The 24776-nt window shown below is 55.3% G+C and overlaps 3 protein-coding genes and 1 long non-coding RNA gene across 9 annotated transcripts in view; 2 read left to right on the forward strand and 2 right to left on the reverse strand.

The window, feature by feature from the left end:
• Positions 1-5666, reverse strand: part of PSD (pleckstrin and Sec7 domain containing) — a 31500-nt gene extending 25834 nt beyond the window's left edge. For 2 of the 3 annotated variants that reach the window (XM_068689626.1, XM_068689625.1), the window contains exons 1-4: positions 5480-5666; positions 2072-2888; positions 1889-1991; positions 1336-1792 (exon numbers count right to left, since the gene is read on the reverse strand). In XM_068689626.1, the coding sequence (XP_068545727.1) occupies positions 1336-1792; positions 1889-1991; positions 2072-2821 (1310 nt within the window). In that variant the 5' untranslated portion in view covers positions 2822-2888; positions 5480-5666. The remainder of the gene's footprint in view (positions 1-1335; positions 1793-1888; positions 1992-2071; positions 2889-5479) is intronic. The other variant, XM_068689627.1, reaches the window with a different exon arrangement.
• A 3600-nt stretch (positions 5667-9266) lies between these two features.
• On the forward strand, positions 9267-13827 carry FBXL15 (F-box and leucine rich repeat protein 15). The gene is made up of 3 exons (XM_068689640.1): positions 9267-9538; positions 10097-10599; positions 10951-13827. The coding sequence occupies exons 1-3, from the start codon at positions 9377-9379 to the stop codon at positions 11138-11140; spliced, it is 855 nt and encodes a 284-aa protein (XP_068545741.1). The 5' UTR covers positions 9267-9376; the 3' UTR covers positions 11141-13827.
• On the reverse strand, positions 12104-24550 carry CUEDC2 (CUE domain containing 2). 4 transcript variants are annotated; one of them, XM_068689639.1, is made up of 11 exons: positions 24398-24550; positions 23885-23990; positions 18944-19037; positions 17984-18127; positions 17599-17660; positions 16275-16408; positions 15071-15241; positions 14819-14899; positions 14663-14724; positions 13035-13095; positions 12104-12629 (listed from the first exon to the last, which is right to left on the reverse strand). In XM_068689639.1, the coding sequence occupies exons 1-11, from the start codon at positions 24533-24535 to the stop codon at positions 12483-12485; spliced, it is 1200 nt and encodes a 399-aa protein (XP_068545740.1). In that variant the 5' UTR covers positions 24536-24550; the 3' UTR covers positions 12104-12482. The 4 variants fall into 4 exon arrangements, with proteins under 4 accessions (XP_068545740.1, XP_068545737.1, XP_068545738.1 ...); XM_068689636.1 differs by lacking the exon at positions 14819-14899 and having other exon boundaries at positions 24398-24549; XM_068689637.1 differs by lacking the exons at positions 14819-14899; positions 24398-24550 and adding an exon at positions 20473-20532.
• The window catches only part of LOC137859963 (uncharacterized), a 177421-nt gene continuing 177121 nt past the window's right edge, over positions 24477-24776 (forward strand). Inside the window, exon 1 of the long non-coding RNA XR_011098688.1 lies at positions 24477-24678. This is a non-coding gene — a long non-coding RNA (uncharacterized lncRNA). The remainder of the gene's footprint in view (positions 24679-24776) is intronic.

Below are 24776 nucleotides of genomic sequence, written 5' to 3' on the forward strand. Positions count from 1 at the left end.
TAGGGGGATATTTAATCGCCCCAGCATCACCCCTCCTGCAAGCAGGCGAAGCAGAAAGCTTGGAGTAGCAAACATCAATAGCAGTGACTGGTAAACAGGAGGGAGGGCTGCAGCTGCAGAGCTCGGAAGCAGCGTGTAAGCAAAAACCCAGGGCTGTAATGCAGGGACCGAACAAGCTTGCGGTTTTAGGCAAGCAATTTTCAGCATGCTGCCCACAGGGTCTGCACCTCGCTGGGGAGTAGGCAGGGTCTGCACACAAAAAAAAAGCCGAAAGCCATGGGTCTGCAGAGCAGCCGCATAAAATGGGCACACCACCACTACATGCTTATACCAGGAGCAGCGTGTTTCGGGGCTGCAGTGCATTTCAGTACACATCCGACCTCTCCAGCACTGCCTGGCGAGCTGCGGTAAGGTGTCTCAGAGGACAAAAAGCAGGTCTAGGCTCACAGCCCACAGGAATTGTAATGGCCTAGTACAGCTTTGGAAATAGATTACCACCACGTAAGGTAATGGTTACAGTCACTTGAAGAACTTGCTCGGAGTGATAACAATATAACTTTACAGCTTTGCAAATCTTCTGTGACAATTCATTTGGAAAAAAAATGCATTTCCTTCCTGGGAAAAACAGCAGGAGCCCAGCTCCCCTCTGCAACCTGCACCTTCCCTTCCACTTCAGCCCAGCTCCCTCCCAGAGCAGGGGCACCACGGAGAGTTATTTTTTCTATCCTCCCTTCCCACCACCAACACCAAACCTCCTTCTTCCTTTTCTTCCACCCCCGTGCATCCTGCCCGCCTTCGGCACAGTGTGGCTGTGCACGCTGCCAGGCACCCCCCTGTCCTGGCACACAGGGACTGCCTGGCTCTGTTTTCCCAGCGAGACCTTGCCCCCATGTGTGGAGCGTTTGCTGATGAAGCTGAGCCCCCCTTGACCCACCCATCACTGTCCTGGTACACGACATTTTGCCACACAAGTGAGAAACGACACAGTGCAGTGGTGTGGAAAGGCTCTCTCCAGCCCAAAGAGCTCCCCTGGCACTGTCACCTGAGTGCCCTGGCTCGGATGGGTGAACGGAGCTCAGGGCTTGTCTCCACGGGAGCAGGTCCTGAGGTCTGTGCCCTGCACCGGACACCAGCACCGCTACACTCCTTCATGGGGCAGTGAGGGACCCCCAGCCCTGTGGGGTGCCCCAGGAACCCCCCCACCCCACGCAGAGCTCAAGCACAGCTGCCAAGAGTTTTGGCTTGGGCACTTGTTTGGCAGAGCCCATTTTGTCATGCACTTGGGATACCGAGAAGGGCGAGGGGCGCTTTCTGCCCTCAGACGCTGAGCCTCACCTTTCCCTGTTCTCCTTCCTCATGGCCTCAAACACCTCATCGTCCTCTTCCACGTCTCTGCCATGCAGCCCGTCCTTCGTGCGCTTGGCGCTGTGCTCGGGGAGCCCCTCGGGCGTGCTGTTCCTCCGTCCTGGCGTCCCCACGAAGCTGGGGTTGCTCTCGCTGTCCTTTTGGCTCTCGATAGCTGAATCCACCTCATCCTTCTCGGCCAGGATATCGTCGATGTTGGTTTCACGATAGCACCGCAGCGGCACGGTGTCCAGGTCTGTCTCGGAGTACTTCACCGTCCTCCTGATGATGCCCGTCTCGCAGGAGCCGTGCTCCTTGCTGCCCGGCGGGGACACCTCGATCTCCACCTCCACGTGGCTCAGTCCATGCTCGGGCACTGACTTCTGCGGCTCCATGGGCAGCAGGCAGCCGGGCTTCGGGGAGGGCTCAGCAAGGGGGGCTGAGGAGCCTGGAAGAGAGCCCAGAGCCCCCGTTCGACCCCAAGTCCCAGTGGATCAGGGCTCTGTGCCCCCCACAGACCACAGGTCCCTGCCCGACACCTTACCTGCCTTCGGGGCCTCCATTGAGCCATAGAAGAACTCCCACTTGGCCCTGGCGATGCGCTGGGCATGGGCTGAGCTCTGCCGGGGGCACGGCCAGGCGCTGCCCTGCGGGGGGACACGGCGGTCAGTGGCCAGCAGGGCTGGGACAGGACATCTCAGCCCGCTGTGGGGTCACAGGCACCTACCTGTGGCCGGGGGCCGGCGGGGACGTCCCCTGGAGGGGCCTGCAGCCCGTTGGTGAGGGAGCTGAAGAGGCAGCTGGTGGCGAGGGTGCCGGCGTCCCTCCCAGCTCCGCGGGGACGTGTCTCCCCCGGGGACCTGCTGCCGGCCAGGAGCGGGTCGGACACGGAGGCCTCCAGCTTCAGCTTGCGCAGCAGCCGCTCCTGGGGCTGGGGCTGGGGCTGGCCAGGGGGCATGCACCAGCCCTCACCGGGCTCCACAGCACAGGGCCCGTTCTCCTGGGGGGCCGGGGGGCCGCCGAGGGGCCGCACGCTGGCCTTCTCGATGAAGCGGAAGGTGACGACAGAGCTGCGTCCCTCAGGGGCCACCAGCGGGCTGCGGCTGCCAGGTGAGGTGAGCCCCGCCACGTGCTGGCCCCTCCGCGGGGTGCAGGGGGCTGTCAGGCGCCCCCCACCCGGGCAGCCACCGTTGCCGAAGGGCCCCGTCTCCGTCGGCTTGCGGGCCAGGGAGCCTGTGCTGTTGTAGAGGCCGAGGGGGCTGCGGCGGGCGTCGGGGGCCAGGCCCTTGCGCAGGAGGTGGAGGCGGCCAGCGTTGAGGTTGGGGGTGAGGCAGCGCGGGGGGCTGCGGTGGTCCAGATCGGGGCTGGCGGCGGCTGGAGGCCAGGGCCGGTGGTCTCCGGGGTGGGAGAAGGGTGGGGGTGAGGCAGAGCAGCCCTCAGCTGTGGGGAGGTGGACGAGGCCCCCGGCCTGTGCCATGCTGATGGGGAGGGGAATGCAGGCGTCAGGTCCGGAGCTGGGCAGGGCGACGCATCCTCAGGCAGCCCTAAAGGACAGGGAGAGGTGGTGAGAGGAGGGGGCGCGGGGTGGGGAGGTGCAGACAGGGGGATGCTGCTCAGAGGTGGGCGTCGGGTGGAGGTTGGCCCAAGCACCTGCAGACAGGTGGCCTGAGAGGAGCCCCGACTGCCCCGCACCCAGGCTGATGCAAGGGCACAACAGAGGGCACCGGGGCGGCTCTGAAGCCCCCAGAGGGACTTCAACAAGTGGGGGCTGGGAATGCCAGGAGAAGTGACAGGTCCTCAGGAACAGGAGGCTGGCATGGGGACAAACGGATCTGCGGTGTGATCAGCCTCCACAAGGCCACAGGGGGCCGGGGCAATGGAGAGGACATACAGAGGGTGGGTGCCCTGTCCTCATGGCAGCTCAGCTCAGAAAGAGCTCCAGGTGAGACAGCCCTGCCCGAGCTCCCTCCTGCAGCAGGAAGCATGAGGTGTTCGCAGGCAGACAGTGCCCATCACACCAGCCCCACTGCGGGGACACCAGCAGCTCCTTGCCCAGGCTCTGGGCACACCAGGGGCTTTCTTCCTTCCCTGGGTCCCCTGGATGCTCAGGCGCTGCCCCTGTAGACCAGCACCACCCAGACAGGGTGGGAGAGCATGCTGCTGAATACTTTTACTGCCCGTAGCCACCTAAAATCACCTCAACAAGGGGGAATACCCTGGATCACAGAGACATCCCCAGATTACACTCACTGAAGGAGTTTGACACCATCAGCACGAGCAAGAAGCCTGTCTCTTTGGAGGTCAACTTGTGTTGTAAAGTATGTCACCCCGTCACATGCTGCAGCCGCGATCCGTGGCGCAGACAGAGCTGTCAACACCAGCAGATCCAAAAAGCAGTGGGTGAGACAGTCCTACCCCGGGGGGGGCAAGCGCGCCTGTGCCAGCAACACGACCCCGGCTCGCCTGCCCCTGCCTCGGGACTGCTCCCCTGCTGGGGATCCCTGTCACCCCAGCGTGCCGAGGCACTGCAGGGGAAGGTAGGTGCCAACACCCTCAGTGCTGCCTGCGCTGGTCCTTCTCACAGGGCAGCTAAGATGTGGACTCAGCTTTCCCCAGGCTCCTCTGAACTCCTGGTGCACCGCAAAGGAGCCTTGGCGGCTTTTGGCTTCCCCGCATGCAGAGGTGCTCGTTCCCGCACTTGGATCTCGCCACTTGAAAGCAAGAAACCAGACGCTAGTTGCAAATGGAGGAAAGCATGATTTCTTCTCCCCATTTCTCAGTGCAAACCAGATAGGATTAAACTGAAGGGCATAGGGCTGGATTTTCAGTGGTGTTTAGGCTCGAGGGATGCAGAGACATAACTCTTAATAAAACAGCCCAAATCACCCACGTGGGGCGGGCGCCTCTCTATCTGCACTACTACACTTCTGAAAAATTTGGCTCCTACAGAGCAGCAGCAGTCTGCAATTCACTCGCTGCAGAAAATATTCTGCGTTTAAGATGTCAGTTGCTGTTTTTACAATCTTTTCCCCTGTTATGGTTATATTCACATTCAAGGTTGCTTAACTGATAAATAACAAAAATGCTGGGTTTATATATTTCAGATGAAATTCCACTTTTTATCTAAATGTGGACTGACACACATGCCAAGGGAAAAAGTTATCAGCAGAAAATAGCCGGCATCCACTGTAACATAACAAATCTATAAAAAACAGCCTATCTCCATGTAGACGAGCTATTGCTAAAATAAATGGGATGAGCACAGCGTGTCCTCCTGGTTATCGAGGGAAGATCATCACACTCGTAGCAAAGGCCACGCCGTCTGCAAGGCACCGGAGCCAGCCTGTTACTCCATCCAGCGGAGTGAGCCTTTCTTAAATAATGAAAGGTAAAAAGCACAAACGCAGCCGAGATGAAAAATCAATGATGTAGCCGAGGCTTCCTGCTTGCCGATTTGAATCATGAATCAAAACGATGCTCTTTAAATCACCGTGATGAATGGGGCTGGGCTGAAAGGCACCTGGGGGGCCTTGCTGGTCCCGCTGCCCGGGGCAGAAGCCGTGTGAAGGGAAGGGAGCCACGAGCAGCGGGGACACGCGGCCAGGGAGAAAAACTCGGGAGCTGCAGCGTGGTGGCGGGGGGCTTCACACCGGGGTGGGGGGCTCATTTCCCAGTGCAACCTCTCAGGTGCACAAGAAACTTGCTCCCAGCTTCTCAGCAGCCCAGGGGGTGGCCGGGGGCTCCTGCTGGCCCCTGCGCCGTGCCGGTGCCGAGCGGGGCGGCGAGGGGGAAGCAGCAGGCGCCGGGCGGTGCTGTGCTGCGGGGGAAGCGCACACCCACGCGAGACGCGTGGGGAATGCGAGGGAACAACCATCTTTTTTTTTTTTTAAGGGGCAAAGAACGGGGTAGAGACGGGAGGGAAGGGCAGGGACCTGTGCTCCCCCCGCGCCCTCCGCCCGTCCTCCCTCGCCCCGCACCTGGCGTGTGGCCGGGCTCAGTGGATGTGACACCCAGCGAGGACGCAGCCCCCGGCCGGGCGCTCCCCGCCGTCCCCGCTGTCCCCGCAGCCCCGCCGCGACCCGCAGGTGCTGCGCCTTGCCCCGCCGCGGCCACCCGCCCCCAGCCCCGCCGTTACCGGCACCGCCGCCGCCGCCGCATCCTCCGCTGCTCCGCGATGCTGCCGCCCGGCTCCGGCTCGGCTCGGCTCGGCACGGCTCGGCTCGGCACGGCACGGCACGGCACGGCACGGCACGGCACGGCACGGCACGGCACGGCTCGGTGCCACCGGCACGGCTCGGCGCGGTGCCACCGTCCCCAGCCCGCCGCTCCCCGCCGCGCTAATCCCGGCGCGGGGCCGTCACTCCGCCCCGCTGACAGCCCCGGCAGCCAATGGCAGCCCCGCGGGGAGCCGCGTCCCGCCCCCCCCCCGGTGGCACCGGGACCGGCGGTGGCCCCCGGGAGCATCCCCAGGGTGCGCGTCCCGGGGCAGCGCCGTGACCCCGGCCCCACGCGTGTCCCTGTGCCACCCGCCGTGGGCACCTGCAGGGCACCGCTGGCCAGGGAGCGCGGGGACAAAACCCCAAAGGTGCCACGGGTCCCAGGCCACCCGGGCTGCCCACGGGTGGGAAACGCCACCCCACCTGCAAGAAACCTCAAGGATGGGAAGAGAAACCCAGCCGCCACCCCACGCGTCCCGCACGGATCCCGCACGGGGACAGCGGCGCGGCGGTGGGGACCTGGCCACGGCCTGCACGCGGTGGCTGGCAGCCAGCACTCGCTGCCCGATCGATGCGCGATTAAAGAGCACTTCATTAGCCAGCCCAGCCATCATTACCACGCGTGCAAGAGGGGAGAGGCCCAGGAGAGCCGGTGCCTCGCACATCTGCAGTGTCCTCAGCAGGAATTTGGGGGAGCTGCCCCTTCGTGCTGCTCTCCTGGCCGATGGCGAGCCCGGCTCCGTGCCCACCTGCCCTCACCGTCACCCAGAAGCGTGTCCCCATCTCACAGGGACACCGGGAGGAAGCAGCACGCTCCCCTCATCTTTAATGCATGGCAGCACTGCCATTTTCTCCCCTCCTCCTGCAGGCTCCTGCCTGCGCAGCCCGTCTCCCCCACGCCAGGGACCGCGGGTCCCCGAGCTGCCTCGCACACTGACGGCTTTCCCGGCCGGCTCGAGCAAAGCTGGGCTAATTAGGGGCCTCGCTGCCGCGGGATCAGCGACCTGATTCCTTCAGCAGCTTCTTGATGGCAGGAGGGCGGTGGGAGGGGGGGTGGAGGCTTTTCTCTAAGCCGCCGCCGGAACGACAAATTTAACCAAGTGGAAGAGCTCAGAGCTCTCCTGGCGTGCCCACACCGGGGCCAGCCACACCTGCGCCCTGCTGGCTCCATTGCTTCCCGTACCCACCTCTGCCCCTGGCCGCAGCCCTTCGCCTTCCTGCAGCCCTACGCCTGCGGAGCAGAAGCCCCTGTACTCGCTGTCACCTGGCACCAAATCCTGCAGGAGCCTCTCCGGCCCCACGCCGTCCCTTCCACCTCCTGGTCTCTGCCGGCTCCCCGAGCCCAGCCAGAGCTCTGTGTAGCTACTGCCGGCTTTGTCCTTGCTCACCTCCACAGCCCTGCAGTGCTCCCGTCCCTGCTGAGCCCAGAAGGGTCTGGGTGTCACCGGAGCAGCCCGGTGAGCAACTTGTTCCTTGGAAGAGCCTAACTGGAGCCACGGCACGACCCCCGGCACGTCCCTCTGCTGTCGAAGGCTCTGGGGCTGTGCTTTGGCCTCGGTGGTCCTGCCAGCGCGAGCATGGCTGTGAGGCAGGTGGGAGCTCCTCACCCAGCTGGGGGGAGCACCATGGCCATGGGGAGCCTGGCCCTGCAGGAGTCCCGGGGGAGGCGAGGCAGCAGAGCTCCCTTTGTCTCCACACCGAGGGCTCCGGGGCAACCGGTGAGGCCATGTGCGTTCCCTCGGGGCCAGGGCTTAACTACACGGCTCTAATTAATCCCTTCTGTGCCAACACCCAACCACATCCTCGCTAGATATTAAAAACCCACTGCAGCATAAGCCGAGTCTGCAATGGGTTGCTGCACTTATCTGTTACTCCGCCGGGTGGGTGGCTGGGGATAAACGGTGCAAACCCCCCTCCTTGATGCTCAGCACAGAAATGCTGCTCCGGTGCTCACCCAGGCAAGGAGGTGGTAAAAGATCAGCAGCAGGGCCCTCCTGCCAGCCCAGGTCCCCAGCAGGGAGACGTGGGCATCCCCTGGCTCTGGCCGCCCTCTGCTCCCCAGCACGGGGGTGGCACTCACCTGCTAAGGGTGGGTGAGGACACGGCCCCGGGGTGTCTGCCAGCACCAGCATCGCTCCATCGGGACGAAGGCAAGAACGCCGGCGTGGTAAAACCTGTCCTGGGGATGTGGGAGGTGGGGCCCCAGCGCAGTTTGAGCCATAAATAATCTCCCTACACAGCAGTTAAGGGAACAGTTGTGTGGGAGTATCTCTTGGTAAAAAGATGCTCAGGGAAAAGATGGTCTTGGAGGAAAGCAGGCAGCAGGTTCTGGCTGGGGGGAGTGCTCTCCCCGGGGAGGGAGCAGCCTGGGGGCCAGCGGGCTGCTCAGGGCCCCAGAAGCCACCACACCAGGGAGACGAATTTAGGCTGAAACAACCCAAATCTGCAGCTCTGTGGTGCAGCCCCCCAGGACACGTTCGGTGCTGCAGCACGGGGCTGTGGGGCTGCTCTGCCTCGCCCTGCAGCAAAGCCCTGCCCTCCGCCTGCAGGTTCGAGGGGTGAAAGGTGAAACGGGCAGGGGGGACAGGGGGCAGGAGGGGCAGCACACCCCAGGCACACAGTAACGAGCGGGTTGTTTATTGCAGAATAGCTCGGGAACCCTAAAATGGGGCCAAGAGGGAACATCTACACGTGTGGGGAGGGAATGGGGCATCCAGCCTGGACACGGGGCAAGGGCTCCGCTGAGCCCTGCCCGGCCCTAACCCTAACCTGGCCCTAACCCTAACCCTGCCCTAACCCTAACCCTAACCCTGCCCTAAACCTAACCCGGCCCTAACCCTAACCCTAACCCTGCCCTAACCCTAACCCGGCCCTAACCCTAACCCGGCCCTCACCCTCACCCTCACCCTCACCCTAACCCTAACCCTAACCCTAACCCTAACCCTAACCCTAACCCTAACCCTAACCCTAACCCTAACCCTAACCCTAACCCTAACCCTAACCCTAACCCTAACCCTAACCCTAACCCTAACCCTAACCCTAACCCTAACCCTAACCCTAACCCTAACCCTAACCCTAACCCTAACCCTAACCCTAACCCTGCCCTAACCCTAACCCTGCCCTAACCCTAACCCTAACCCTAACCCTAACCCTAACCCTAACCCTAACCCTAACCCTAACCCTAACCCTAACCCTAACCCTAACCCTAACCCTGCCCTAACCCTCACCCTAACCCTAACCCTAACCCTAACCCTGCCCTAACCCTAACCCTAACCCTGCCCTAACCCTAACCCTAACCCTAACCCTAACCCTAACCCTAACCCTAACCCGGCCCTAACCCTAACCCTAACCCTGCCCTAACCCTAACCCTGCCCTAACCCTAACCCTAACCCTAACCCTAACCCTAACCCGGCCCTAACCCTAACCCTAACCCTAACCCTGCCCTAACCCTAACCCTAACCCTGCCCTAACCCTAACCCTGCCCTAACCCTAACCCTAACCCTAACCCTAACCCTAACCCTAACCCTAACCCGGCCCTAACCCTAACCCTAACCCTAACCCTGCCCTAACCCTAACCCTAACCCTAACCCGGCCCTACCCCTACCCCTAACCCTGCCCCGGTGCTGAATGGACAGCGCCGCGCACTGCGCATGCGCGGGGCCGCCCGCTTTCCCCGCGCCGGGCGGGGCGGTGGCGCGGGACACGCCCCCCGCGTGACGTCACTGCGGCGCCGGCAGCCGAGCCGCGGGTCCGGGTCCGCGTCCGGGTCCGGGTCCCGCTCGCGGTGCGGCTCCCGCTGGGTCTCGGTGCCGGCCATGAGCGGGCTGCTGGCGCTGCCCTGGGAGGATGTGCTGGTGCCGCACGTGCTGCGCCTCCTGCCGCTGCGGCAGCTGCTGAGCCTGCGGAGGGTGAGCAGGGCCTTCCGCGAGCTCGTCCGCCTCTACCTGGCCAACATGCGGCGCTTCGACTCCGCGCAGGTACCGCGGGGGGGGCGCGGGGCTGGGGGCGCTGGGTCCGGGCTGGGGGCCCCGCGGCTGGGCGGCCGCGCTCGGCGAGGAGAGGAGAGGAGCGGCGGTGATTCAGGGCCCAGCAATGCCGCCCTCCTCGGCAGGCTGCTGGCAGCGAGGGCGGCACGGCCCCGGCTGGTCCCTGCCGTGGGGTGTGCGCTGAGCGGGGCTGCCGGGGTGGGCACAGCCTGTGCGGGCCCTGCGGAGCGCTGCCCAGGGCATGGAGGGGCAGCGGTGCCGTGAAACGCCCGGGGTGCTCTGGCACGGTTGTTGGAGAGCAGGGACGTGGAGCTCAGCACGAGTGTATAAATGCAGAGGCAAGGGACGGAGCAGGGAGCACCCTGTGGCAGCACGCCTGCTGCTGTGTGGGGCAGAGCTGGGGCAGCAGGGCTTGTCCTGGAGTCGGGAAAGGGGCTTTGGTCACCTCTGTGCCACTGTGGATGAGAGGAAGGGAGCGGGTCTCTGGGAGCTCGGCATCAGGCTCAGCACGCTCTCAGCAGCCCCGTTATCCCCGTGTTCCCCCCGCAGATCGCACCCGCCATCCCCAGAGCCGCCTTCCTGACCCTGCTGCAGGACAACAAGGTGCTGCAGCTGCTGGCGCTGCAGAGCTGCTCGGACTGGCTGACGGACGGGGAGCTGCTGCCGGTCATCAGGCAGAACCACCACCTGCAGCACATCCAGCTGAAGGGCTGCGCCCAGCTCAGCTGCCAGGCGCTGATGGCCATCTCGCTGAGCTGCCCCAACCTGCGGCGGCTCTCCCTGGCCCACTGCGAGTGGGTGGACAGCCTGTCCCTGCGCAGCCTGGCCGACCACTGCAAGGCGCTGGAGGCCGTGGACCTGACGGCCTGCCGGCAGCTGAAGGACGAGGCCATCTGCTACCTGGTGCAGAAGTGCAGCAGGCTCAAGTCCCTGTCGCTGGCTGTCAACGCCAACGTGGGCGACGTGGCTGTGGAGGAGACCGCCAAGTGCTGCCCCGAGCTGGAGCACCTGGACCTCACCGGGTGTCTGCGAGTCAAGAATGACTCCATCAGGTATTGAGCAACGGGGAAGCTGGGTGGAGAAGGCAGGTGGCTGGGGTGTGGGTAAGAGATCTGGGGGGAAGCCAGATTGCTTCATGCCGAGAGCAATTAGAGTGCAGTTTGGGGGAGAAGCCACTAGCAAGGCATTCAGGAGAGGTGATATGTGCTGCTAAAAGCAAATTTCCTGGTGTGTCATGGAGATAGTTTGGGGATCTGACCGTGTTGCTTGAGTTCCTCTCAGACTGCCGCAGCACTGTTCCCAAAGGATGCTGCACGTGTGGTACTGGGAGCAGAGGAGGGTGAGCTGGGAACTGTGCTTTCAGGAGTCCTGGCCTGCAACCCACACGCGCTCTTTCTTGGCAGGGTCCTGGCTGAGTACTGCCCCAAGCTGCGCTCGCTGAAGGTGAAGCACTGCCACAACGTGGCCGAGTCCAGCCTGAGCGTCCTCCGAAGCCGTGGAGTGGAGCTGGATGTGGAGCCTCTGCCGCAGACAGCTCTTGTTCTCCTGCAGGACATGGCTGGCTTCGCCCCTTTCATTAACCTCCAGATCTAGGACTGCTGGGGAGGGGGGACCAACACCTCGCTGGGATCCCCGGAGGATGCCGGAGCCGGGTGCTGCTGAGACGTGCAGAGGGAGAGGTTGGTCCTGCTGGTGAGGCTGGCCCGAGAGGGGCTCACTCTCGTCTCTGGGGCTGTTTAACAGCCACTGCGTGTTTGTGAGTGAGCTCTGTTGGTGCCTTCTGGGAAAGTAACTCCCTCTGCAGTGGTTGGGAGAGAGCGAGGGACTTGTGGGAACACTGTGGTGCTGAACAGGCCTTGGCTAGACCAGCTAATAGTCAGGATTTATTTTTTTGTTGTATTTTAAATCTCCAAGTGGCAGCTGTCCAGAGAGCAGGGGAGTTTGGGGACTGTGGACTGCCGTCCCCTGGGGCGGGCATGCAGGGCATGCCAGCAGAGCTGTTGAGACCAAATCAGGTCAGCTGGAGCAGAATGGAGAAAAGCTGCCAGTTCTCCCCTCAGGAGAGGGTGGGCTCCTCCGCGCTCTGGGAGGTGGCCAGTGCGAGCCCAGCTCCATCCTGTAGCCCCGGCTAGCCTGGCACCAAAGGCCTGGTGTGGTGCAGCGTGGCAACCTGTGTGTGCAGACCTAGCTCCTTGCCACGGGGCGCTGGGTTAGGCGGGTGCAAGGCAGTTGTTTCCCAGGGGAACATGCTCCTAACCACGATTTCACCAGAGGAAGAGCACCAAACCTAGCTGTGCTGTCACTGAGAGCAGTTGGTCATCACCATTTGTTTCTTCCAGATTCTGAATTACATTTCAGTAGTGCCCCAGCCTGCTTCTACATCCCGCTCTATGTTGTGTGGCTGTAGTGTCCACGTTCAACAGTGGAGAGAAATTGCAGGGGCCCTGTCCATATTGTTGGCTGGAGTTTTTTTGAGCGCTGCAGGTTATCTTGGCAGGGAGAGCCCAGTTCCTGTCTTTTGCCCCAGGAGGGATTAGAGGCAGAGTGCAGCTGAACTACACACCAGTTTGCATCGTCTTTATTGGCACTTGCACTCAAAGCAAAAGTGCACACAAACTTCTAAAAAGCTTGCTGCAAAACCACAAGCCATATCTTAGATCTAAGAACGTCCCATGCAAGGAATAGCAGAGAATGCCCAGGCCCCTGCTAGCTGCTGTGGTGTGCCCCTGGGGCCAGAAGGACAGCTACCCCCAGAGAGGCTTGTCCTTGTCAGCTGGGTTAGTTCAGGAAGCTGAAAGCAGTGTCCTGGCTCCCAGGTTAGTTCCAGTTAGTGGTGGGTGGGGTGAAGGAGTCCCCTCTCATCCCTAGTGCCACCTGTCCTTCCTCCCACGCCTGGCCAGCGAGGTGGAGGCTGAAGAGCAGGAGGACCTGGCTGTCAGTGGAACTTGTACTTCCTGGCTGGTTTGAGGCTGATGTAAGTTTTCTTCATCTCCTCGCTCTCTGGCTTCTTGATGTCTTTGTACCTCTCTCCCTTTGTACTCACCACCTGGTTATCAATATAGCGGATCAGCTTCTTGGGAGCCTGGAGAGGAAAGACAAACACCAAGTGGATGGCTGCTGGGGAAAGGGAAGGGACAAGTGTAAGGAAAGCTGTGTTTGGGGGCGGAGGAACAGCAAGACTAGGTTGGGAGGAGTTACCTGTCTTTTTTGTGGGGAATCTTGGCTAAAAAGGCAAACAAAACTGTTGGACGGGGGGGAGGGATGGCAGAGCAGGAACCATGCTAGTCAGTGGTAGGTACTGACAGACCCTGCAGTGACTAAACTAATCTTCTCTTTTGTAAACTAACCTTCCCTTTTGCTCTCTAGTGGCTCTGTGAATGTTCCTGCCTTGGGACTGCCTCTGCTCTTTGGACTTGTGGCCTGCTCTTTAAACCTTGTAGCCAAAGGCATTCAAACTCTGGGTGAGCTGGAACTGCTCTCTTCTCACCTCTTTTGGTGGAGCTGGCCGATGTGTTTTCTGATCTTCTGCACTATCCACCATCATGTATCTGAAACACAAGAAGCATTTGGTGAATGCTGCAATGTGCATTGCCTAGGGCTATTCACAACCTACATCTCTTTTTTTCCTGGCTGGTCTGTGGCTGTGCAATGTGTCCTACTTGCCTGGATTGCAGCTAGGAGTGTTTAAGGTTCCCCTTTGGATGACATGGGCAAGAAGTGTGTCATCATTCTGGTGGGAATCCAGCAGGATTCTCCTGGAGTAGCATCCTTGGCCCTAAGTGAATGGTATGAAAAGCTCAGGCTGTTGAGAATGCGGATAGTCCCTGTAAAATGGAGAATTGCTGAGGTCTGGCATGCTCTAACACTGGGGTAGCTTTGCTCCTTTTCAGTCTGAGTGATGGCAGCCAAAGGAGATGAGGTAAAATCAGAGGGCCAAGCTGGTTGCTTCTGCCCTGAAGAGATGGTATGCCTGTCACATTATGTAGTACTTGACTAGGAAACAAATTTGAGCTGGAAACAACTTTGTAAAAGCATCACCTCTTTCCCTATTTAATTGAAACGTCAGGGCCCAAGTGTTCGCTTGCTGTACTGCTGAGGTACTGGAGCTGGTTTCACAGGTGGGCAGCACAGCTGACCATGCCTTCTCCCTCAGTGGTTAGCACAGTTGTTCCCGCGTATCTTCAGCTATGGTGATCTGCTCTCTGTACCTGTGCTTGAACGATGTTTAAAGTACAGGATGTTGCCAAAACGTCATTAAAGTGAAGTTCCTAGAAATGTAACTATCAGCTGGTGTTTTTTTTTGTTTTGTTTTTTCTGTTCCCTTGCATTTGACTCTGAAAGAAGCCTGCACAGGAGACCAGCAAGGACAGGGACTGTTAATTCTGTCTGGATGCTATTCTGCCTTGCTTTATCTTCCCTAGACCATCAGTTGTTTGTTCACTCACTGATAAGCATGCGAAGTGGTGGAAAAGATTGATGGATAGACTGGCTGGACAGACACGTGGAAACTGCATGCCCACAGAAGAATACTCATGAAAGCCAAGATCTTTAAATGGATCGATTAAACCATACTGTGGGTTTTCTATTGAGAATAAAATGCTTTTGGACATGAATAAAGGTAAACCAATCTAAAGCCACTTTCATTCCCCAGAAGTCTTTAGGGAGCCTTTGGAGTGGTTTCTTTAAATGCATTGAATTCACACCTTCAGCAACTGAGATTTGATCTTCCCAATGTTGTTGTACAGTCTCTTAAAGATATCTTTAGACTTGTTTGGACTGTCTCCAAGGATGGAGGCATGAATGAGCTGCTGTAGTTCTACAAGGCACCACGTGTTACCTGAGCTGCAGCCTGATGTTTGTGCCTTGAACCTTTAACTGGGGCCTCAGCTGACAATGCTGTGATTTACAGTATGCCTGCAGGAGGTTTAAACCTCACACACAGCCAGTGCTGTGACCCAGCCAATGGAGGTAAGCTGTTTGTGTGCCAGGGCTCTGAAAGAAACCCCAACCTCTTTTCCCAGCCAAAGGTCATACTTGTGCTTAGATCTTTCAGCTACATGTGAATCAGCTATCTCCTTTACTGTGAGCAGAATGTGGGGTTCTTTGGGTACTTACTTCTGTAAGATAACCTGCTTCAGTTCCTCATGGTTAGGTACTCTGCGGGGCCGTACCAGTTCCTGGGAGGAGACAAAGCAGGTGTGTAAGCAGCAGAACACACAGGGTGCGCAGCTGCCCTGCTAGCTCAGCCCAGTCCAGCTGCTGATGCAGTACTCCCAGCCCGTGGGGGAAGTGAGGTGCCTCGTGCAGCTCCGTGGTGCTGGCTGGGTGTGGGCACAGCCTGTACTTGGAGAGCTGAGGGAGGGAGAGGGGGGTGTTTTGGGTGATTTTCCTGGCCCATTGCTGGGAGCGTGGAAAGTTCCTGCAGTCAGAGTTCCCATTCGTGGTAGGCAGCTGGGATACCTGTCTTTATCTGAGCTCTGCACAGCTCTTCGGCTTGGTGCTGCCCAGCTTAGAGCACATTACCTTCACACTTGCACCTGCTGGGCCAATTTCCACCTTCTCTTCCACAATTAACTGCACTGCCTCCTCCAAGTTCCCCAGGGCCATGGCTAGTGCCTTCTCTGCCTGGCTCACAGTACAGGCAGGGAACATCTCCAGTAGCAGCTCTGTGCCATCCTTCAAGTTGTTGCCTTCCTAGTTGGAGCAAGAGAGACAAAGCTCTGATTTTGCATTAAGTCAGAAAATTCAATTTGCCTTTTAATGAGAGAGACCATTCAGCTAAAGAGTGACTGTAAATCCCATTCCTGAAGCTAAAAGGGAATTGTATCTGCAAGGACAAAGCATCCCTTAATCTCTTCCCTACTTCAGCCTTTAAAATAGGATTTCTGTTCCCTCACCTGTGTAGCCCTGCTATTTATCCCCTAGGAGTGAACTTCCTGGGCACTGTGGTTCAAATGCTTGAACTCCTCCCCTTCTGAGGTTATGTGCCCTTTGATCGGAAAGGGATGACACTCCTAAGCACGGGGACCTGCAGCTACACCAGAAGGAAGCACAGCAGCAACATTTCCTAGAATGCTGTGGACACAGAAGGATTGAACTGCAGAGCAGTAAGACGCCAGTACTGGAGAAACAGCAAGCAGAGCTTTGGGGTAAGGAGGTGGGGGGCCTACTAGGCACTGCAATGTCTGCAGCATGGGGCACGCTGACTGGAGCTGCGGGATCAAGACTGCCGTGCCAATGACTGTGTGGTTCAGCTCAGCATGTACGCAGCACAGGTCACTGTGGGTGGGACTGGTGTCTTCAGGACTGACACAGGTGTGGCTACTAGATACTGCATCACAGCCAGGGAGTGATCAGGCTCAAACTGTCAACTGAGGTGAGTGGAATGGGGTAAAGTGGGGTGGAGCCTGGCTAGTGCTGTAGAGGCGTCCTTACTGCACTGCTGTAGGATCTTGGAGAGCCCTGGGACAAGCTCTCTCTTGCCCTACTACCTCGGGACAGGGAAGGATGAGCCAGAGTGATGGCTCATGCTCTTCTGGCAGCACTTAATTTTCTTGTTCCGCTTACTGACGCTGTCTTGCTCAGGCCACGCAATGTGGGAGATCACAGGCATCAACGACGCTGTGTCACAGCCTGTGCTGTGCTTCCTGTCGGAGCCAGAAAATGACTTAGGTGTTGCTGACAGCCTAGTGCTAGGTGACGCTGTCACCCTGTGGCGTGGACATACCTGGGACTCGGCTCTGTCTGTTGGAGTGCACAGCCTCTCCCCATTGCAGGCTCCAGCTCCAGGCTCCTGGCCCTTGGTCAGGTCTTCAGAGGGTGCTTCACTCCTGGGTTCTGCAGCCTTTTGGCCAGGTTTTTCTTAAAGACACAGTGGTATCTACTGAGCAACAGCCCCACAGAGGCCAGAGCTCTGTGCTTTCTGTTAGCATTAGATTGCTAGTACATCATTTGCCAAAGTAAATCTCTTTTAAATGACAAAACTGGGAGGCACTACTGTTCCTCCTGCCTTCACTGAACTAAAGCATCACTTTGATTTTAAATTTAGGAATACACAATGGTGGTTCCAGCCTGTGTGTGACCCAGTGCATCCTGTGGTCAGCTTACTCTGATGCATCTCTTTTTACAGATTCATTCTGTGTGTCTGTAAGGATTTCACCTCTGTTCTATCTTGTCTAAAGCTGGGATGGCATTCTCCTTCCACGTGAAGGCTGTATCAGGATCCTCAAAGGGTAGGATGGGGGGCACCAGAGCAGTAGGTTTTGTCAAGTTCAAGAAAGCAGCAAGCAAGATAAAAGGATTGTCTGTTCTACATGGTGTAGCCTTCTGGCTCCTGGTAAGGCAGCAGTGATGTTGTTAGATAGGCAAAACCCAACCCTGTTACGTATGGTTTAATATCCAGGCACTTCACCTGTCTGCTCTCCAACAGGAACTGCCTTTGGGGATGGTTAGTATAGCTATCAGCTGATCTGTGAGCACTGAGATCAGAAAGTGCTTACTGCGGTAGTCTTCTGCAGTCCTGCATAACACAGGCCAGAGAGCACATCACAGCTGATTTTGCATCTGTGACAGGGGTCATGAGTGAATGGGAAGTGAGCTCTGAGTACGCTCAAAGTCTAATCTCTATTTTGTGATGCACCTGAGATGGGCTGCCCAGCAGTACTATCCGTTAGTCAGATGGCTATCAGAGGAGACAGAAATCTCACTTTCAGGATTAACCTATAGCAGAATTTTGGCAAACATCCCTGTATGTGCTATGACTTTCTTTTTACTCTGGATTTTATCTCAACAGAGGTGTTTAGAGATCTGGTCAAGTGTTTTTCACCCCAGCCTCTTGGACAGTACTCCGTATGACTCAAGCCTTCCGTGTATTTACATCAAAAACCTGGCTGAAAATTATAAAGAAAAGAAAGTCAACCAATTCAGGCTAGCCTGTAAGATCCTAAGTTTTGCGAACTAGATTGTTTTATGCTGTGACACTGCTCAACTCCAAACACTAGGACTGAAAATGTGCAGAATATACTTGCTTGTACTGAAACCGTGTAACTCACCTTTGTTGCGTGCTTCACCAAGCCTTTCTGAGAGAGAGAACATCATTTCACAAACATCCCCACTGCAAGAGACAGAAGCTGCATAATTAGTGTGAGGAATAAAAGCACTAGCCTCTCCTTCTTGACTACCTCTTTATAGAAAGACAAGGTTTAATGGGAAGTCCAATAAACAAAACTGGTGTTTAAGACAGCCAAGGACCTAGCTTGCAAACTGTACTGGGATTATCATTTATGTATTCAGGCAATGCCTGTCTTAATCATCGTGGCACAGGTTTGGTACTAACACCTCCCCATCTGGGTACAACAAAAGTATTCATGTCATTGAGCTGGTTGGGTCCAGACACCCATTGCGTGGCATGCACGTACAAGGCAGGAGCACTCGTACCTGGGGATCTCTGCAAAGCCTGGAATGTAAGCCTCCATCACTTCTATGAAGGTGTCCATGTCAAAGGTCTCCTCAGAGGACTCTGGTGAGCCCAGCTCTTCCAGGACAGCCGTGATGTAAGAAAAGAAAACATCATCCATCCCACTGGAGACAAAGAGAACATAGGACATGGAAGCAGGGTCAACAGGACTATTTTTTTCTTTCTCATTCCATGCCTACTCTGTCTAACCTTGTGTCTTTCTAATACAGCAGTAGGAGAACCTATGTGGACTGTATCTTATGGGCAGGTCCCACCAGTAAAGCCAAGCAGCTGCTCTGTAGTCGAGTGGGAAGCATTCACAGATAAGTTCAGAAAATACTGCGTGCTGTTCTTTTGCCTAGGCAGCACTGAATGAAAGCCACAGCACCTGTCTAGAACTACCCAAAACATTCCAAGTGCTCAAACTCTGACTTTTCTGGGTTGACTGCTGTTCTAGGTGATCTCATTATATTTTGTCAAGTTGCAATTTCTGTGGGATGCAGCATTCTCTGCTTGCTGCTCCGCACTTGTGTTATTGCTGCCACTGGCTGCAGAACCAGCAGCTGTGCTCTAGCCTCAAGGTGGCTGTATCTTTTCGTGCAGGCAGAGTTCAGAACAGGGAGAGCCCAGACATAGTGGTGCATGCTCAGAAAGCCCTGTGGGATCACTGTGTATAAATGGAATTCCATATTCTTATGTATAATACTGGACAAAAATTAATCATCTTGGTCATCAAAGAAATGGCATTACTTGATTTCAATGCTGGAAGATGGTTGTTCAAGGATTTATAGCAAAGCCTGTGCAAATTACCTGCATCCTGGATTTGACTTAAGGAAAAGCAATACGGCAGAGCTGTAATATTCCACTTGGAGTTCAGCATAATGTGCAGAAAGCCAATTAATACAGAGTTCAAGCTAAAACGATATTGGACCTCAACATACCTGAGGTCTGCAGCAGGGATGTGGGACTGGATGAAACATGTCAGTGTGTTTCGAATGATTCTTTCAAGCTCCATGTCTCTGTAAACCCTTCTCTCTGAAAAAGAGGAAGAAAACTCCATGTAATTTCAAAGGCACGTAGTAGATCAAAATATCACCAAGATCAAAACGTAAGCATGGTATAAGCAAGCGTGTTCTTCCCATCAGAACAATTAATGAACCCCTCCAGCATGGCTTCATGTTCCCCAGTAACAGCAAAGACATCAGCATTATGAGGATCCACTGGAAATACCAGCCCAAAGTAGCCCAGTCTCTTGGGCATCTCCTGCTCATGCTGATGCTGGCAATATGCAGCTGTACCGTACATTTAACAAGTCCCTCGCAGGAAGGAAAGCTGCAAATGCAGATGTGCCCAGCTGCAGGACCTCAGAGGCACCTCCTGAGCAGGAACGCTGTGCTCTCCAGCGGGGAAGGGGTGGTTTGTGCTCACTGCAGGAAGGGGTGGACCTTTCTTCGGCTAAGAGTATTCTCACTGATGCTTGGACTCAAAAATGAGTGGGAGTGGGAGGAAGGGTTACGTCTCTTGGAGAAAGGAAAACCTTGACTGGATTTCACAGGGAAATACCAAGCAGGGCACAGACAACTAGTCTCCCAGCCAAAATATCAAAGGTCTCCAGGTCAGGCACAGGCTGCCAATGGAATCCCGCCCAAACAGCAGCCTGTTGTGCTCAATAAATGAGCCTTTCTGCAGACAATGCAGCTGCAACAAGGGGTACTTGATAACCCAAAGCTCTCAGGGGAGTTCTAAGAATCACAGAGCTCCTACAGAAGTAACAGCAGAAGGGGGCTGCCCACAGCCCTGCTTCAGCCATCAGTGGTGGGCCTGGAGTCAGCCTGGTGGAGAAAAGCCATTCCTCAACCATTCCTTCCCACTTGGGTCTACAAAGCTGTGGGGTGGGCAAACTCCTCGTGTAAGCACAGAGTTCTTCCCGAAGAAGAAAACTAGACCTGCGTGTACAGAAACTGCCATGGTCATCAGCCAAAAAGCTTCCAGGCTGTGGAAGTCATCAGGCTCCCCTCGTCTCACACAGAGCAGTACCTGACCAGGACTGTTTCACATTGACTTAGCAGAGCAGTCTCGGCTGCTGTTCCCACAGAATCAAAAAGTTTTAGCATTTCCTGAGATGAGACTTCCAGAGCTAGCAGGATAGAAACAAACCCAGCCCATCATCCTCAGCACTGCTGATATGGGACATATAAAGGACCAAAGCACAACAGCATTTTGACAGATCTATCTGCAGTCTCAGGGCCCATTTGAGGTCTGCACTGCACTCGGCCACCACTGCAGGTCACCAGAGTACACGTGCACTCTTGTGTTTGTGGCTGGACAGAGCACACCCAGGCCAGCTAGACCTGCCTCTGGCTGTCACACTGAGGCTCTGGTGATTTGATATCGAGGGACAAAGCTGTGACACTGCAAAGATGCTCTGTTCGGTACATGGCATCCCACACTGCATCTCCCTGCACCTCACCTTACAGCAGCTGGACAAAGTGAGACATTGATAGAAGAACGATTCTCACTGGGTGCAGACCTAAACACAAAAGCCATCTAATTACCTAAACCTTCCTGCAGCTAGTGGTGTCAGTACCAACCTTCCCACTGACACAGTTCCAGTAACTAAAAAAGAACGCAAGCCCTTCCTTACATTCACCTCTCACTTGGGGCCATAACAATGAGTTTTCAGTACTGTACCACCATATGGCCAACACACAGGTATTAAAACACAGCATGTGCAGGAACAGCCAGGGAAGGCACCATCGGAAAAGATTAGGTTTGCTGTTTCAATTTTAAGCTGGAACTACTTAAGTTACTTTGCCTCCTGTAATTTCAGATAGAAAACTCCCATTTTACAGCATCAGAGAAAAACAACAGCCCAAACATTTTCAGGTATAAGCTCTTCATGCAAAGAGCCCAAGCGAGCCCCTGTGCTGCTTTTTCCTTCAGTCTCATGAGAATCCTTTGCTTGCTTTTATCAGTTTTGCAGGTGTCATAGCCTGCAAGTGTGGAAGCTGGCTGTAAAAACCACCCTCTGTAAAAACACCTTCCTGCTGCTTGTTTGTTGGTTTAGTGTTTTTTTTGTTTGTTTTTTTTTTTATGTTCTCTAGTGGTGCGACAGAAACAAGTTTGTCTGTGCAACACACCCAGAAAAAAAGGTGAGCTTTGTTCTATCCTTCTCAGACATCAAAGAGTCAACGGTAAGATTTTGAATCTCACTCATGGTAAGAATACTGTCCTAAGCAGCATGTTTTTTCCCCACTTTTTAAGCTGAATCTGCAAACACTGGCAACCACCAAGCCCCCTAAACTTATATTTGAACAAGCACAAGAGAAGTAATTTTCTTTTTACAGAAATGAGAGAAGGAAAATCAACATTTAGCAGTCAAAACATTCTTCCTACTGCCACTTCTATCAAGAATGCTTACTTCCTTCTTATTCAGTTTTCACAACTTGGAAGCTGAAGTCTAAAAGATTTTGTCCATTTCCATGAAACAGGCCCATATTCTATAAGAGATGCTGCATAGTAACCAATAACATTTCCTGACAACCCAATTACCTGAACAACAGAGCACAATTCCCCATGTCAAAGGCACTTTTGTGAGGTCCATAAATTAGCTGCTGGTAATTTATTCTGATCAATAGAACAGGCAAAGTCACTCATCTCCTTAATCAAAGGCAAGTGTCAGACTGGGACAAGAGAAACAGGAAAAAATAATTCAGAAGTGGTATTGTAGAGGTGGCCAGTTACCAACCAGTCTCGAATCTGTTCCCCAACCTCTGACAACCAAGAAAAACACTGGTTTGAAAGGTTTGAAAATATCAAGATACTTTCCTGCAGAGTTACTATGTTGCGTATGAACAAAAGCCATTTCCTTGTGTCTGTGAGAAGAAAGAAGCCACCAGGTTCTAACTACTGTGTATAAATTCTTTCTGGCATCTCACACAAATTCATCCCCCAGCACACTTGAGATTTAAGGTTTATATCCAGGGAAGGCATGCTGTCACCTTTAGCCTGCCTTTGAAGAAAGGAAACCCCTTAATGACAAAAGCAGCCTTACAATGAAGGACAGAAAGAGGCAAGGTGAGCAACTATTTTTTTTTCATGGGTCAGTCACCATCCTTTACCTGGGGAACCCACCTCTGCTCCGATAAAACCACAGGTACCAGCCTTCTGAGAGACAGGCACACTTGCATTTGATCATTTATTGCTGGGAGGAGAGATTTTATTCCCTGGTAAATAAACTGTCCTTGCAAAACTTAACTTCTTGGGATTTGTAAAGCACAATGGTCTCTGCCAAACGAGGCTTGTGGAAAGAGAAGTCCTCAGTGTCCTTTGGCCTTTCAGATTTGGTGGGTATTGAAAGAGGAAGCTGATTAAAAACCTATGCACAAACATTTTTAAATGGATTCTTCAGGGAAGAAACCTATGTTGCTGCATGTTCATCTCCACATATATCCAAGTTCAGAATTACATAACTCAGGACCCTAAGGCACCTTATGTAATATACCTTCAAATGCCTTTTTTTTCTTTTTTCCAGTGGTGCAATAGTTAAGGGAGAGATTTACTAGAAAACCTTATCCTTTGCGCACAGTTTTGTGGAGGAGTGATTTACAACGCACTGCATGATCTAAAACCCAAAGGCAAGAGAAATTGCTTTCCTGGGAGTTCAATTGTACTGAAAAGGTGCTATCATCATTTTAAACTTCCAGCTGTAATTGCAGTGCGGATTTTAAGATCACTTCAGAAGTTGTCAGCCAACTCAAATACATCTGTGAAAGTCCTGCTGCATTTCTTGTCATTATGATGTGGGCACGGCTTATCATGCTGCACAGGATCTAACTTGCTTTTTCTAGTTATGCTATATTCAAAAAAAATTGGCTTCTTTTTGTACAATGCACATGAATCCGCTTTTCTTCAGAAAAAGGAGAAAAATCTGAAATTTTTGCATATGGCTAGATCATTTCTGAAGACTCTTTCAGCTCAAATTTCTGTAATCATTCTTAAATGGTCAATGGGATGTGATGGGAATGATTTATAGTGCCTTAGATTTTATATTAACAAGATAGACTTTAGGAGAACAATTTAGGAAAAGGCTTCTGAGCTGAGAGGAACTGCCATTTGGATGTATATCAACTTTTATGAGATCATAAATTTGCCTACCAAAGAGTCGAGGTTGCTGCAAGAGGAAGGAGATGCATGTTGTAGGCCTTGGTTGTATGCCTTCAGAGCAGGCTAGAGAAAATTTAGGTAAAAATGATCAGGCTTTCTGGCTGAGGGATTGACTATAACACCTTTACAAGGTTCTTTTAGCTCAAGTTCCAGTAATTACTCTTAAGCGAGTAAGTAATGGAACAGGGATGGTTCACTGTGCTCTCTCTGAACACTTGCTATGAGAAGGTACAAGGCACTTCTCGTGCAGCTGTGTGTGTACATGTGCTTGAAAAAGCAGAGACCCCTGGGACACAAGGAGCTCTCAGCATAGCCCGTGACATACAAACTCAGAGGAAGTCTCCGGTACATCCAAGCAGAAATGAGACCTGCAGGAAAGATGGAGAGCTGTGGCTATATTCCACCGACCTACTTTTCCTCCTGAAACTTCACTGACTTGAAATAAAACTTTCCAGGCTGCATAATGCCTTACGTTCCGGTGTGCCTGTTTTTTGTTTTTCCTGCTAAAGAAGTCCCTCAAAGGACATCCACGGTACGGCTGCTATGGGAAAGCAGGCTGGGGTCATTGAAAACATCCGCACAGGGAGCTGCTTAATGATACAACGTTACAATACGGCTGTTGTTAATAACATAGTCCCTGCCGAGGAGGATAGCAAAGCCGGAATTCCCCCTCAGTGGGGTGGCTGCAGGCCGGTGGTGCCGTGCTGGTCCCTTACCTGAGCAGGCCCTCTGCCCACGGCCGGGGCTCACAGGGCACCTCGCTGCCCGCAGCGACACCACATCCTGCGGCTGCTGGGACAGGCCAGGAGCCGGGGACCCTTCCTGGGAAAGGACAGCTGGGTTAGCCCGGCAGCGAATAAAACACGTTTGTGCTTTGCGTGTGGTGGCTTTGGGGCACGGCTGCTGCCACCTGTGCCTGCCCTGCACGCGGTGACCTGGAGCGCAGCGTGACGCCCTGCAGCCCGCTGCCGCCGGCGCTGTGCCAACGCTCCCCGTGTCTGCGCCGGGCCTCGCGCCGGGCCCCGCTCCCCACCGGGGCACCGCAGCAGCGCGTGTGGCGCCCGGCGGGCCGCGCTGCTCCCGGCCGCCCTCACAGGGGCCCTGCTGCCCCCCTCCCGGACCGGGCACCCCATGGAGGCCACAGGGGCCCCTCAGCCCCAGCCCCGTCCCCGTCCCCTCCGCTCCCCCCTTCCCCCCCGCGCTGAGGCAGCGGCCGTTGGCGGGGTCACCTGATCGCGCCGCCGCCGCCGGTCCCGCGCGGCGCTCTTGAACGCGTCACGTGGCCGCGGAAGGCGCCGCCGGCCGCAGAGGCGGGCGGGCGTAAGGGCAGAGAGGCGGAGGGCTGGCACCGCTCCCCGCGCCGCCATCTTGGTTGAGGGCAGGAGCTGTGAGGGCGGCGCGGCGGCAGGGGGGGCGGGGCGCGTTGGGTGCCCGCCGAAGTTTTGGGGCGAAAAAAGGACATTTCGCGGTGAAAACAATACATTTTTGAGGCGAAATAAGATACTTTGACGTGAACACAAGATACTTTTAAGTGAAAGCAAGACAACCTGAGGTGAAAACAAGATATTTTGTGGAGACAAGACATTTTCAGGTGAAAATGATATTTTG

The sequence above is a fragment of the Anas acuta genome, chromosome 7 (assembly GCF_963932015.1).
Source record: "Anas acuta chromosome 7, bAnaAcu1.1, whole genome shotgun sequence".
Lineage (NCBI taxonomy): Eukaryota > Metazoa > Chordata > Aves > Anseriformes > Anatidae > Anas > Anas acuta.